Here is a 13,140-nt window from a genome sequence, read left to right as displayed (position 1 = left end):
CTCTATCGCGAATGAACATCGCAAGAAGATGAGGTGTGCTCGCACAAGTGAGGCACCTGACTTCTGTTGATGACATGATGAATGTCAGGATGCTGGATATAGTGTAGCTGCGAAGCACGCGGCATTTTCATTTCATACATTGACAACATTTCAATATGAACAGTATCTCTGGAATTTTGCATCGTATCAATCTCCATATCGTATTATATATTGTCTCGTATACAAACAAGCTGATCCCAAAGTCAGACGTCCTAGGGAAGGGGAGAAAGCTCCGGTGCAAGCGCTTCCTAAAACTGTACATTCATTCGGTCTTCTTAGCGCGCAAATTTGAAGTGCGACGTTGATATCAAAACTCGGCAGTTCGGCAACAGTCCACAAGGTCCGAATGGATGCGAGACCGTGCTGAGATACTGCAAGGGAAGATCGCGGGACAGCTGAAGTAACGAAGCTGTTAGTGACAAGAGAATAGAATGACACAAGGAAGTCAAGTACCGAACCACTCCCGTGGTGAACGTGGGAGTAAAGCTGATCACTTTGCCCTGGTCATCTTTGGCAGAAGAAATATCCAATGTGGCCAACATGGTCACAATGGCAGACCACACAGAGGCATCAGCGGTATACCGCCCTGATTAAAGTCTATTTGTCAACGAATTTTTCATAGAATTAAAGTAACTTAACGAACCTGGACACATACGCCGGCCAGAGCCGAAGGAGTATTGTGCAGGGTCATCGCCTGTTAACGCGCCATCAACGTCAATGAACCTTTCTGGTATAAAGCGAGATGCGTTGGGGTACCGCTTTTCATCCCGTGTAATGCCCCTAAAATCAAGTTAGTGTTGCAAAAGCCGAGAGGAACTTATCGGACCATATGTTGTACGTGATGATTGTGCCTGATATACGGTATTATAAATAATCATTGTGTTGATGGGACAACAACAGCGGACCTTTTGGAATGAAATAGCCATCGTATATGTCATCACTCGAGGTGGCATGTGGTATGCCTATGAGAATATCTTCAGTACAGGCCAGATCACTTGGCAGGGAAGAATACCAAGGGGTCCAATGGGCTCCCATCGGAAAGTCTCTCGCAAAAGTGCATCAATGTAGGGTAGTGACGCTCTGTCCTCGAACGTTGGCAGCCTTTCTCTTCCAACCACTGAGTCGATTTCCGCTTGTGCGCGTTTCTGAACATCTGGATACAATACCATGGCCAAAACAAAGACCATCAAGATTGCCGAAGTCTGTAACGAGGATAAGGAGCGGATAACATGATGGAATTACCCACCTACCGTCTCATATGAACCTGTGTGATATTGGTTTACGTCGAGTGCACAACGTTGCTTGTAAAAAAGCTTACTTACCCATAGTAGCAGTAGTAGCTGCTTTCTTTAAGGCACTCTCGAATGCAGGATTGGATACCTCCTCTTGCGTTTCCATCCGCCGCAAATTTTCTGCAACCATCGAAGATTGAACGAGGATCGAACTGTCTGCCTTGGCAAGGGTCGGACCAATGTCTGGATCCAAGAGAAAAATAAATACCTACCATGTGCTGTTGCACATATCGAAATGGTGCGTTGGCCATTTCATTGATGCGCTCGGTCGAAGATCGAGCAGTACGCTTGATCGATGATCCCCAACACCAGTCAGGTAACTTTAGCACTACATTCCACAAAAGTGCATGTCATGTTAACGTTCTCTCAGCTAGGAGAGTTGGGTTCTCACAGAAAGGGAAGGTCTTAAGCATCAATGCTCTTTCTGGGGTCAACACCGCCAGGCCCGGGATCAGTGCCTTTACCACTTTCTGCACAAGAGGATCATCACGAGCACTGGCATCGTAGCCATATACAGTTGACATCACAACAGATAACGAGAATCTGTAAACACGTAAATAACCGTTCAATCTATAAAGATAATTTGCTGACGTTGCGAAGTGGTCATGATAATGTTGAGGGTCATTGACAAGGTTGTTGACCATCTCATGAGCACGCCTGATCTGCATTGGGAGAAATTTCACTGCAGACTCGGAACGGAAAGTTTGGTGGAAGAGTCGTCGGCAGAGACGCCATTCATCGCCATAACTCATGAAACCGAAGATGATTGACAAGCCATACCTGCAAGAGCCTCAGACTGGTTGAATAGAAGAATACTGAAAGAACGCACGGCTCGAGTGTGGCTAGGTAAGGCCGATCAGAGTAAATCCGAGAACGCTTGTCCAGTAAGGCTTCCGCAGTGTGCTGAGAATTGACCACGACCATTTCCTCGTCTATGATTTGCACGAAGACCAAGTCCCCTGGTATAATGGTTTGCAGTGCATATACCCTATACTATTTGTTCACGTACCATACGCAGCACCCCATTCGGTATAAGTCAGCCAAGGCTCCCGAGCGTCAACAGATAAGACGTTCCCCAACAGTGGGAGCGGCACCGGGCCAGGAGGAAGAGAAGGACTATTCTGTCGCTTCGTGATGAACCGCCTCAGTACCTTGACGGCGACAAAGGAAAGAGAAATGCCGGCGATGATGGCAAAGTGACCGTCAACTGCAGGAGCCATGATTTGAGCGGTGGGTTAGCAAAATTTTATATCATACAATCGACCTTATAACCATGGGGAATTAGTAAATCGCCGTCAATTATGCTGTGTCTCCTATCGATAGGGCACAAGGAAAATGCTGCGCCACTGCTGCGACTGCTGCGGCATCTGCCGCGACGGTTCCAAATTTACAAATTACGCTAAGTAGCAAATTGATTCACGACACTTGCTTGTTGCTTGCCACATACTCTGGACTCTGCATCGCTGCCTTGAAGGGCTTCACATGATTAATATAAAGTCACTTGGGTATTGTTATCTTGAACTGTGTTACTGAAGATTGATCTATAGTGTGTTCCAACTTCCGAGTCCCAGATTTCAGACTTGTGCATTCTGGTTTCTGAAATGATACGCAAACGCAAATCCGCCACTGAAGTATGTATTCCAATACGCGAGTCTGCAATACTATGATGCGCAACATAACTACTGAAGCTTTAAAGGACCATGTGTTACACAGCTCGAGTTCATTTTCAGCAAGTACTAAGTACTACACTAGTGTCGCAGCACCAAGTCGTCGCGGGCGTCGCAGTCGTCGCGGGCATCGCGGGCACCATGTCGCAGCACCACCCAAATATGGAAAAAGAAGACGACCGCAATGCCCGCGACAGATCAGTTACTAGTGCCAGAATGTCAGTAGTAACTTGTATCCAGTTCCAAATCATCCTACATTTCTGTTATCGATGGCTTGAGCAAATTGTGTCGTTTGATCCTCAAGATTATGCACTAGCGATGGTCAAATTTGTCAGTCTACTAGTATGTCTTCGAATCTTCTGTGTGCGAGGCTGACAAGGACAACAGGGCTTAATCCAGCACATTTATAGCTACCGTTATCCTACTAATGCAGCGCCCTCAACAATACTGGGCTAACAGGAATTGAGGAGGCGGTAAGGGACGGAGTGATGATGTTGAAAACTGGCAAGATGGTTTTCGAACATGGCATACTAGTACGTGTATTGGGCTCGGAATCATTGTTTCTGATGAGCCAACTTGCTGAACCATCACACGTCCTGCCACACGCAAACTCACACTCATCAGTCAACTGCACGCTTCCAATGACTGCGGAACAAAACTCATTCATCAGGAATACCCCGGAAAAGTCATATACATCCCATACTAATAACATATGTTACGAACACAATGACAATCGTGACCATGCCCGCCCTACTCGTATACTACACCTAACGAAAGGTTAGCATGCTCAGCTGCCAATCCTCATGTAGATGCCCGGACTGTGGGTGACACAGGTGTCACTGGACCGACTGGACCTCAACGCTCAGGAGCGACAGGTAAAAAAATTCCATGGAGGACCGAGAACGCGAAGAAAGGTGCCAATGGCCGCGTCAGGCTTGAGACAAATGCCCGCAACTACGCAGTCGCTCATTAAAAAAACATTGTATGCGGAGGAATCAGACTACAATGCAGTATGATTCTGAAAGATCGTTTAGTAACAAGATAGTTGTTTAAGAGACCTGACTTGCAGACCAGGAGTACTGCGAATCTCGGTGATATCGCCTGACCGTGACTCTGGGAGCGTGGATACACACATAAGGAATCGGAGCACCCTCGAGTCCATGGCTCGTTCGGAGGACAAGTACTGGGAGGTTCCAGTGATTAGTAGTAAGTAAGTGTAGTTAATGCGCACTCACGGTTTAGGAACATCGCAGCAGTGGTCGCGGCAGGTGCCGCGCAGCAGTCGCAGCAGTGGCGCAGCATTTTCACCATGCCCGTTACCGGTACCGTATGTTTATTTTCCGCGTTATCTAATATTCCGTATATCACACGCTTCGACAGTATATAAAGGTCTCCCCGATGTGATCAATTGATTCCCCACAAGACCGCATCTGCGTGCGCCCTGTATCGTCAACCCTTCGCATCTATTCTGGGAGGTGCGAACCCTCACGCATATGCTCCACCCATCCCGCATCACGGGCCTGGCCGCCTGGGCTCTCAATGATAGACTCTGCTTCCTCGTCACTTCCTCAACCGCCAGGTTGCGTCGCGAAAGTCCGCGAACGCTGTGAAAACCAGAGCATGTTTTAGTTTTCTTGACCTTGCCCAAGACAACTAAGATATGCTCTGGCAAGATATACAACGATCCGTTGTTTGCCAGTGAGTTTTTTTCCAGGTCGCACTCTCAAACCTTCGGACAGTTCTGGGAAGTACGGCGATTCAAGATAGTTAAATGTGTTTCCCGTCACGTAGCAGAGAGCTTTTTTTACTTCTGGAGGTGGATATCGGATGGGCAAGGTTGGATAAATCGAGCTTAAATCGTCTCTCGTAGGTCCATCATCCTCTCATTTCATAGGTGTTCCCTTCTAGTATCGTTTCAGATATGTCGATCATAAAATGACAAGTTCAGCAGCATCACGCCCTGCAAACTTGCGTGATTCTACCTGATGCCCTCAGGCTGTCGATCTGAGTTGATAGATAACAACTTCTCCTGACGATATTTTCCTATAAAGCCAGAAGAGAAAGATGCTGCTGGCAGTCGATGGATTACTTCCGCCCAATAGAGAGCGACCAGATAAGCGCGCAAACAAGTGAAAATAAATTGAAATACCTCCTGCACGTAAATTATATATGATCACCTTTCGCTCTTTCTGCTGTGTTCCGACTGGTAGTACGCTTCTGCGGCACTCGACCCCTTCCATTCTATCGTCTCCTTTCAAGGTTCCGCCTAATTTCTGGACCAGTATCATTCGCCAGGCATAACCATTCTGCTAAACCGTTTCATGATAGAATAAAAGTGATTCATCTCCTTACCGTAATCAGCGTCCACCTTTATCTCAAAGAAATAGGTCATCAGCAGATCATACCACCTCGACCAAACAATGTCTCCTCCCTCACCATTATTGTTGCGTTGACAACATCTATTATGTCTGTTACAGCAAAGCGGCCAAATTGTAGGACTTGCAACAAGGACGGTGACTGCTGCGGTCAATACAATGTCTGGGCTATTCTTGTGAGTGGTAGCATCTTGCTTTGCATTCAGCTTTTACCTGATGGCTCGCCCTTGAAGTATTTGCATATTTGATGGGGCCGTATGCGCTCACAGCTAAAAGATGGTTCCAGGAGCATCTTACGTGTAAGCTAAACCTGGCGTAGGAGATCAAGCTGTGTTGTTCGAACTGCAGATGCCGCTAACCAAAAGGTGGCATTTTGGGCTACAAGCGTCGTTCGTAGCAGGCAGTGGGCCATGAGTGACTCAATTGCTTGAAATAAGTGCATGGCCGAGCCGCCTACAGCACGACTCGGCGGCCTCTCTGTACCTAGTATAGTAGTAAGTGCATAACCAGCCTGAGTGATCTCGAACATTGTCTTACTCGCTGACGGTTCTTCAGCATCTATTTTTGGTTTTATTGAAGTTTCCAATGCTACGTCCTTCATTGAGACGGGTCAGGGTAAATGCCTTGCAGATGAGAGCAGACGGGGGTTTCTGGTCGTCGAAAAGATATATCTGCGGCTGGAGGTGACCTTCTTGTGTATAACGTTCTCCCACCATCATCGTGAACAAAGCAATCAATGTTTTCGAACCAACTGCTCAGATTTATGAGATATTGAAGAGACGTTTGTTCGGTATTAATTTAAAGTCACCTTTAGCTTAGTAATCCTTCAATTTTGCTCCAAGTCAAGGTTCAACTCTTGTATGCTTGGTATATGCAGGTGCTCACATCTTTCAATCATATCTAGTCGAGACTAGTTGCCCATCTCACCTTGTTAAGATATTTATGAGCCACGAGATGAAACCTAACGCAGGGTTTTTGTCTCTTCCTAAAGAACTACAGCTCAACATTTTGAGCTCTCTTTCTTGCCGAGATATCCTTCGTTGTACATCCGTGAGCCCAATTTATGATTGTGGTCGTGATATTGTTGTCCTATATGGACTTTTATACTTACGATGATCGTCTTGCAGGTATCTAAGGCCCTTCGCCAGACGTACATGTCCTCTTCCGAGCTTCAGTACATCGTTGAACTCAGTGGCCAACGGTTGCTCCATGTTTCCAATACGGACAGTGTTAGCATCCCTGTTTCCAAGCGCCTACAACTCTTGAGGGACAAAGCTCACGCATGGTTCAAAGTCGACCCCCACTCTTACGAAACAGTCTCTCTACCAAAGAACATGCACTCTGACGAGCAGTTCGTCGCAGATGGGCATATCTACTTGTGGGATCAAGAAGAAGACATGGCTGCAATCATTCCGATACTGCCAAAGTCCTCACAAAAAACAGTCAAGCGCAACTGGTCTCCAGGAACATTATTTTCAGTTCCTGACTCAGGCCACCTCGATGTGTTCATGGATCCAGCACAAAACCTGATCGCCACCGCGTATTCTGTCACTGATGATACACTCGAGTCGAACGACGAGACACTCTACATCGACCTTGGAGTCCTGGATAGGGATGGCATTCATCCCCAAGCTGCTGGACGGACATTGTCTTTGTCGATGCTGCCCGCATCCAAGGACAAATGCTTTGTTACAGAAAGTGCCAAGCTCAAGGGATTTGGGAGGCATATTGCTTTGCGGCGCTCCTTTGCGCATCCATTCGATGAGATGTGGCAGCTGCATATTTGGGACTGGCAACACTCAGCGACATCTGATGTAAGTCATAGCCAGAAAACATTTGAAAGACTCGACGGCTGAGTGCTGATTCGCCATCTAGAGCGTCCTCAGTGGCACGAATTTCTTACCAGGCCCGATTGATTTTTGCTTTCTCGGAAACAATAGGTTGCTCGTTGCCGCCTACCATTTGATGCTCTATTCGATCGAGGATATGTCCCAGACGCCACAAGTTCTGGCGTGCTTCCTGATGCCGGTCCTATCTCTGAATATCCGGTGCTTCCTTCCGATGGACCATATTGATAGCTCCCCACAGCTACAAGCCCAACAAGCGATGTACACTTCAGATCCCCAAAACCAGCTTCTATGCATTACCACCGGAGCGAGTCAGACCTTGGTCATTTCTACGAGGATTTTCTTCAACCTTGAAGGAATAGCAGCAGCAACGCCAGTTCCGTGGGAACGCTGGGGCCCTTCAAATACTCGTATTTTCGAGCTCCCAGGTGAATCCAGAGTTCACGTTAGCGGGAATCGAGTCTTGCAAGCATTGTCAGTCGGCACGTCAGCCTCAGGTTACACGGAGTATATATTACACATTTTGGACTTCAGCCCGCTAGCTGTGACGAACAGGCGGGGTCTGGGACGAGTGGTGAAAGAACCGTCTACGATACCAGAATTCGTCGAATGGACTGGCAGGCCTGTGAAGAACTTGACAACGTCCCTGCCTTATGTCGAGGTCATATTGGACAGAAAGTTCGAATCAGAGTTAGCAGACATGTGGGTTGATAAGGATAGAATTTATTTGCTCAACACAAAGTTTGACCACGAAGTGGTAGGTTCAGCACATTACGCAATAGAATATAACGAGCTTGAAGTCACGGATGTTTAGAGTAGAGTTATATATGTAGTTCCTCCGTCATACGACATATGTACTGTACATAAGTACACTGGCTTGCTAGAGTTCCCATAAAGAGAAAGTTGTTCAAGAGGGATGCTGCTGGCAGTCGATGCGCCCAATAGAGAGCGACCAGATAAGCGCGCAAACAAGTGAAAATACCTCCTGCGTATATGATCTTTCGCGCTCTTTCTGTTGTGTTCACTGGTAGTACGCTTCTGCGGCACTCGACCCCTTCCATTCTATCGTCTCCTTTCAAGTGCCCATTATGTACATACCATATTGTCAGGAAACTCGTTCCCTCAAAATTGAACACTTGTTTACTTCGACTATTGGATTCCGAATTTGATTGCCAGCACTGGTGGTTTGTTACTTTGTACACTCTCCAGTCTCATCTTCAAGATCAGCCAAGGGCTAAATGCATCCTAGTTACCTAGCACTGTCCATTTGGGCACTGTCATGCCGTTCAGGCTAGCCAAGTTATTGATGCTGGTGGGAACACTTGGCAAGTGAAGTGGGTACGTACCCTATTGGCTAGACGACTAATAGCCAATCGAGTATCCATGTCGTGGCGTTACAGTAGTATCGTGCGGTGTAAGCTGGAGAATTTTCTTCATTCAGAGTTCTAAGTTTATACACCCGCGTAGGTTATACTTACCCTCTACTATCTGTCGGTGTACGGACATGGCTTCAGAGGACCTTCACTCAATTTCCACCGATTGGCTCAAAAGTCTAGAGGTTGCATCGTCCACTGGAGACACTGTGTCATTTGTGAACCATTTCCTTTCGGACGGGTGGTTCAGAGGTCAGTGCTTGTCCAAGCAAGTGAGGCGCACTAGCTTATAAGTACCCTCAGATCTTCTATGTTTTTCTTGGAATCACAGAACACTATCAGGTCTAGAAAAAATACGCGAATTTCTCTCACAGGTTGTTGATGGAAAGTCACGACTTGAGTATTCTAGTCTTCGTGACTTCAAGATAGACGATCACACTATCAATGCGCCTTCACCGTTCAAGTTACCAGGCTCACAAGGCATCGAAGGAGTACAGGGCGCTTTCACCTTCAGTATTACGAATCCGGCTGCACTCGGACGAGGTTTCTTCCGTCTGATGCAAGATGCCGATAAGAAGTGGAAGGCTTTAACTCTTTTCACAAACATGCAGGACCTCGTCGGGCACATGGAGTCTCCCCCAAACCAACACGGTTTATATGAGGATCGCGAAATAACTTGGGAGGAGGATGTCGACGCAAAATGCCGTGCTATCGAGGCGGATCCCACTGTTTTAATCGGTGTGCCGTTTCTTTTAGGAATCGTGGTGTTTTGACGAGTCATAAAAAGTTGGTGGTGGACAATCTGGCCTTATGTGTGCTGCGCGGCTACGTATGTTGGGGATCCGTACACTTATAATCGAGAAAGATGCGCGTGTTGGAGACTGCTGGAGGCAACGGTATGCACAAACGATAGTATATCTTCGTTATTAAATAATGCAAAACACAGGTACCCAAATCTTACGTTGCATACTCCCGCGTCTCAAAGCTCCAGTACGTCTTATTATCTTTTCACAGGCTTGGTGCTGATGAATATACAGTACTTTACAGTCCCTATCCGTATGTGCTTCCCACGGTTCAAAGGTATCGCATATCTGAACGATGTTAGGATAAACTTCCCAAAGTACATTCCTAAGGGGAAATTGGCCGATTTCCTGGAGTCATACGCTGTCAATCAGGAATTGTGTATCTGGCTGTCCAGTACCATAACCTCAACTCCAGTATATGAGTCATTGTCTGCAAGATGGACTGTAGAGGTACAGCATGGAGATCAGAAAGTAACCATCAATCCAAAGCATCTGGTCCTTGCCACAGGAAGCGGGAGTCCTCACATTCCTACCTGGAGTGGAATGGATGAATTCCAAGGAGCCTTGTATCATTCTGACTTCCATAAGGATGCGGAACAGTTCCGAGGCAAACGTGTCATCGTTGTGGGTGCGGTAAGTCATATCTGTGCACTTTTATACTGGGCACGTACTCACGAGACCGTTAGGGCAATGCTAGTGGGGATATATGTCAAGATTTCGTAGCACACGGTGCCGCTGAGGTACGTTTACGGATTTAAATACACTAAAGTCATATTTTCATAAGAAGGACAAAGGTAACGTTGGTCCAAAGAAGCGCCACATGCGTCGTATCCTCTACTGCCATGGAGAAAACTCGCTTCAGGTCACTTTACCCCAATGGCACCCCTATGGAGGAACTGGATTTCCGCAGCAATTCGATGCCTATAGCCTTCCTCCTGCAACTGACAAAATCAGGTGGGATCCGACACATGAAGATGTTGGATCAGGAACTCCACGACGGTCTGCGCCAGGCTGGATTCAACTTGACTTGGGAAGTTTCGCCCGGTAGTGGCGAGGTTGGGATAGATGGATTTTTGTTTAGCCGCCTTGGATCAGGAACTAGTGCGTTTAGATTGGTTCCCGAGACGGCCGACATTGCAATTAATACACAGTGCTTGACATTGGCTGTGGTAAGCTAATCATCGAAGGCAGAGTCAAGGTATGACTTGTATCTATTTTCTGAGGGTTGTAGCTGACGGTCGCGATATGCGTGTAGGTAAAGCAAGGCCAAGACATTAGTCACTTCGACAAAGATGGGATCACGTTTAAAGACGGCTTCAAGCTTTCAGCAGATGTCATCGTTCTAGCGTATGGTTTGACTGGTAGTTTCTCGTCGATCTTTCTCACGCACGTTGCAGTACAGGAAATGAACCCATCATGAAGACCGCAAGAGGTCTTCTTGGCAAAGAGATTACCGATCAACTTCTTCCGCCTGAGGTGTGGGGCCTTGACTCGGAGGGAGAACTTAATCAGGCATACCGACCCTCTGGACATCCGGGACTTTGGTTCGCTGTGGGTCCATTTGGAGCCGCGCGTTTCTTCAGTAAACACCTGGTAAGCTCCACCTTTCTCTGCTGGTCTATATATTTGACTGAATACTATGATAAAGGGTCTTCAGATATTGGCACGAGAGCTCGGTATAGCATGACGGAGGGAGGACTGCCATTGTACATAATATATTGCACTGGGTCAAAATAACAGATACTGAAATTCTCACTACCACGGAACAATGAGAGAAGACCAGTCATGCAAAACAAGAGCTCTCTCTGTGCCAATCTGTCGCGTGATTTCATTCTGACGACTGATACCCAAGACTTGAAATTCGCTAAGTAGTTGGCCATCAAGGACATTTTTCGACAAAGGCTTGGACACGGCGTCATTTCGCACAATTCTAACACAGTTATCAGTGAAGAACCCAGTGCAAACACAGAAACACTCACCGATGGGCTTTTGGATTCAATCCAGCAGTGTGCTGCACATTTCGTGCCAACTGCCCTTGCAAAAGTTGTAGTCGTTTGAAAACAGCTTCATCTACGGGTGTGAGGGTTGATAGGGATCCATCCGTAAATCCTGCCGATCGAATAAGATACATCATCGATGCAGATAGGATACGAGCCTCACCAGACACCAGTTTTGCTTGAGGAATGAGTTGTTCGTCTTTCGTGCGCCGAGCAATCATGATGGTCGAACGGCACTCTTTATGACCGTGGAACTCTGTGTGGCACAATAAATGCTGACCTCCTCTAGACTCGAGATCTTTCAATCAAAAACCAAAATTCTCAGATTACAGTTTCATCGTGCTATGACCAAGTGAACTCACCGGAAGGGTCATATGCAAATAGCCTTAGGACCCCTTCTTCGTCTTCGCTAGCGATGGCCAGATCTCCCCCGGCAAAGAAGAAGTCCACAGTTGTGGCATGCCTCTTTCTCACGTCCTTTGCGAGTGTGACGAGTTTATACGGATCCTCCTAAGAAACGCTTGTTCAGAAGAGAAACACAGAATAGATGCAAACGTCGTACTTGGAAAGCCACCAACCAGACGCTCTTCACGGCATCTCCGATCAAGAGAAGATTCTTCATTGAGCGTAGTGATGTAACGTAGACGCCAACATCTAGGAAGGCAACGCCGACTAAGCGTTCATCCAGATCAAGAGCGCGAACAAAAATCTGCAGGGATTATCAATGCAACATTGCATACAGAGCCGTCTAATTACCTTCTGGCCCATAGATGACACAAGATAACCATTTATGCCGCAAACAGCTGTCACGGGGCCTTTCGCGTCGTCCCTCACTCGCAGCTTCAGTTTGTACCATCTTTTTGGTGTCCAATTAGGATCGGAAACGACTTCAACGACCTCGAAAATGTATGTCTAGTTTCATAAATAAATTGGCCGAAGAGCATGGTGGATGGCAAAACATACCGCTCCCTTTACAGCCAAATCTTCTCCTCGGTTGATTGTCGTTCCCACAGCAATGAAATTCTTGCTTCCACTTTCCGTGCTTGTTGTTTCAAGGGACACACAAGTCAGGGTGTTGACAAGTTCGTTGGATGCAAATTCGTAACTAGCAAATACATCAATGTTGCTGCCGGTTGCAATCAAGAACAAACGCACCCATCCATTGTAACCCAATGTTCCGGCGAAATCAGCTCGAGCGTCGAGCAGTCAGCATGAGGGAAGGAAACACCGTTCCCTGAATAATTGTCAGATAAAGATACCTCGGACATGAGACCGGAACGCAAACCATCAGGCTCCCAAATAATGTTACCGTCTTCGTCATAGGAAGCAAATCGAGCTTGTAATGAGGAAGCGGCCACTATCAATGAAGCCGAATGTTCGAATATAACGTTAGAGTACGTGCGAGACCGAGGAATGCTGCGGTACGGTAGACAACTGTCAAGTTGGACTTCTGGAGCCCATTCAAGGAGAGTTGGACCCTAAATGCATGAACGAGTGAGTGTCTTGACTATTCAGCGTACCGCACACAAACCTCGTCAGAATACAGGAGAAAATCTCCCTTGGACTCCCAAAGAGAACATGCAGTGAATGCGTAAACGACAGTATGTCCCGAGGGTACCACCCTTAATCCACCCTTATCAGTTGCTATGATCCAGCATGGCCTATCGCCCGTGAAGAAAACGCCGGCAAGGGTACACTCCATGTTTGGGGAAGTCATAAATGGAACAAATGTCCGCGAGATTCTCTT

The 13,140-nt window shown here is 47.0% G+C and overlaps 5 protein-coding genes across 5 annotated transcripts; 2 read left to right on the top strand and 3 right to left on the bottom strand.

Moving 5' to 3' along the window:
* Positions 1 to 346: 346 nt before the first annotated feature.
* On the bottom strand, positions 347 to 2,551 carry HD556DRAFT_1446555 (cytochrome P450; the record flags this gene model as incomplete). Its single annotated transcript, XM_041307117.1, has 13 exons — positions 347 to 434; positions 493 to 625; positions 683 to 819; positions 866 to 890; positions 945 to 1,001; positions 1,052 to 1,241; positions 1,290 to 1,303; positions 1,362 to 1,491; positions 1,544 to 1,659; positions 1,723 to 1,874; positions 1,923 to 2,111; positions 2,161 to 2,290; positions 2,341 to 2,551. The coding sequence occupies 13 exons, from the start codon at positions 2,549 to 2,551 to the stop codon at positions 347 to 349; spliced, it is 1,572 nt and encodes a 523-aa protein (XP_041156991.1).
* A 1,423-nt stretch (positions 2,552 to 3,974) lies between these two features.
* Positions 3,975 to 4,309, bottom strand: HD556DRAFT_1394801 (uncharacterized protein; the record flags this gene model as incomplete). Its single annotated transcript, XM_041303655.1, has 3 exons — positions 3,975 to 4,016; positions 4,062 to 4,181; positions 4,234 to 4,309. 3 exons carry the CDS (start codon positions 4,307 to 4,309, stop codon positions 3,994 to 3,996), a joined length of 219 nt encoding a protein of 72 aa, XP_041156990.1. The 3' UTR covers positions 3,975 to 3,993.
* Positions 4,310 to 6,315: 2,006 nt separating this feature from the next.
* On the top strand, positions 6,316 to 8,136 carry HD556DRAFT_1529200 (uncharacterized protein; the record flags this gene model as incomplete). The annotated part of the gene is made up of 3 exons (XM_041309403.1): positions 6,316 to 6,423; positions 6,501 to 7,187; positions 7,249 to 8,136. 3 exons carry the CDS (start codon positions 6,316 to 6,318, stop codon positions 8,032 to 8,034), a joined length of 1,581 nt encoding a protein of 526 aa, XP_041156989.1. The 3' UTR covers positions 8,035 to 8,136.
* Positions 8,137 to 8,724: 588 nt separating this feature from the next.
* On the top strand, positions 8,725 to 11,083 carry HD556DRAFT_1446553 (FAD/NAD(P)-binding domain-containing protein; the record flags this gene model as incomplete). The annotated part of the gene is made up of 12 exons (XM_041307116.1): positions 8,725 to 8,845; positions 8,897 to 9,331; positions 9,381 to 9,489; positions 9,540 to 9,583; positions 9,631 to 9,649; positions 9,699 to 10,029; positions 10,083 to 10,136; positions 10,191 to 10,497; positions 10,548 to 10,594; positions 10,652 to 10,743; positions 10,794 to 10,989; positions 11,045 to 11,083. The coding sequence occupies 12 exons, from the start codon at positions 8,725 to 8,727 to the stop codon at positions 11,081 to 11,083; spliced, it is 1,794 nt and encodes a 597-aa protein (XP_041156988.1).
* A 68-nt stretch (positions 11,084 to 11,151) lies between these two features.
* On the bottom strand, positions 11,152 to 12,556 carry HD556DRAFT_1310969 (Cleavage/polyadenylation specificity factor, A subunit; the record flags this gene model as incomplete). The annotated part of the gene is made up of 9 exons (XM_041300485.1): positions 11,152 to 11,326; positions 11,376 to 11,505; positions 11,557 to 11,649; positions 11,674 to 11,691; positions 11,756 to 11,903; positions 11,956 to 12,102; positions 12,150 to 12,305; positions 12,357 to 12,498; positions 12,549 to 12,556. The coding sequence occupies 9 exons, from the start codon at positions 12,554 to 12,556 to the stop codon at positions 11,152 to 11,154; spliced, it is 1,017 nt and encodes a 338-aa protein (XP_041156987.1).
* Positions 12,557 to 13,140: the final 584 nt, after the last annotated feature.

The sequence above is a fragment of the Suillus plorans genome (assembly GCF_016647745.1).
Source record: "Suillus plorans strain S12 chromosome Unknown HD556scaffold_54, whole genome shotgun sequence".
Taxonomy (NCBI): domain Eukaryota; kingdom Fungi; phylum Basidiomycota; class Agaricomycetes; order Boletales; family Suillaceae; genus Suillus; species Suillus plorans.
Note: the sequence above shows the minus strand (reverse complement) of the source record. Positions and strands in the feature narration are given on the sequence as shown.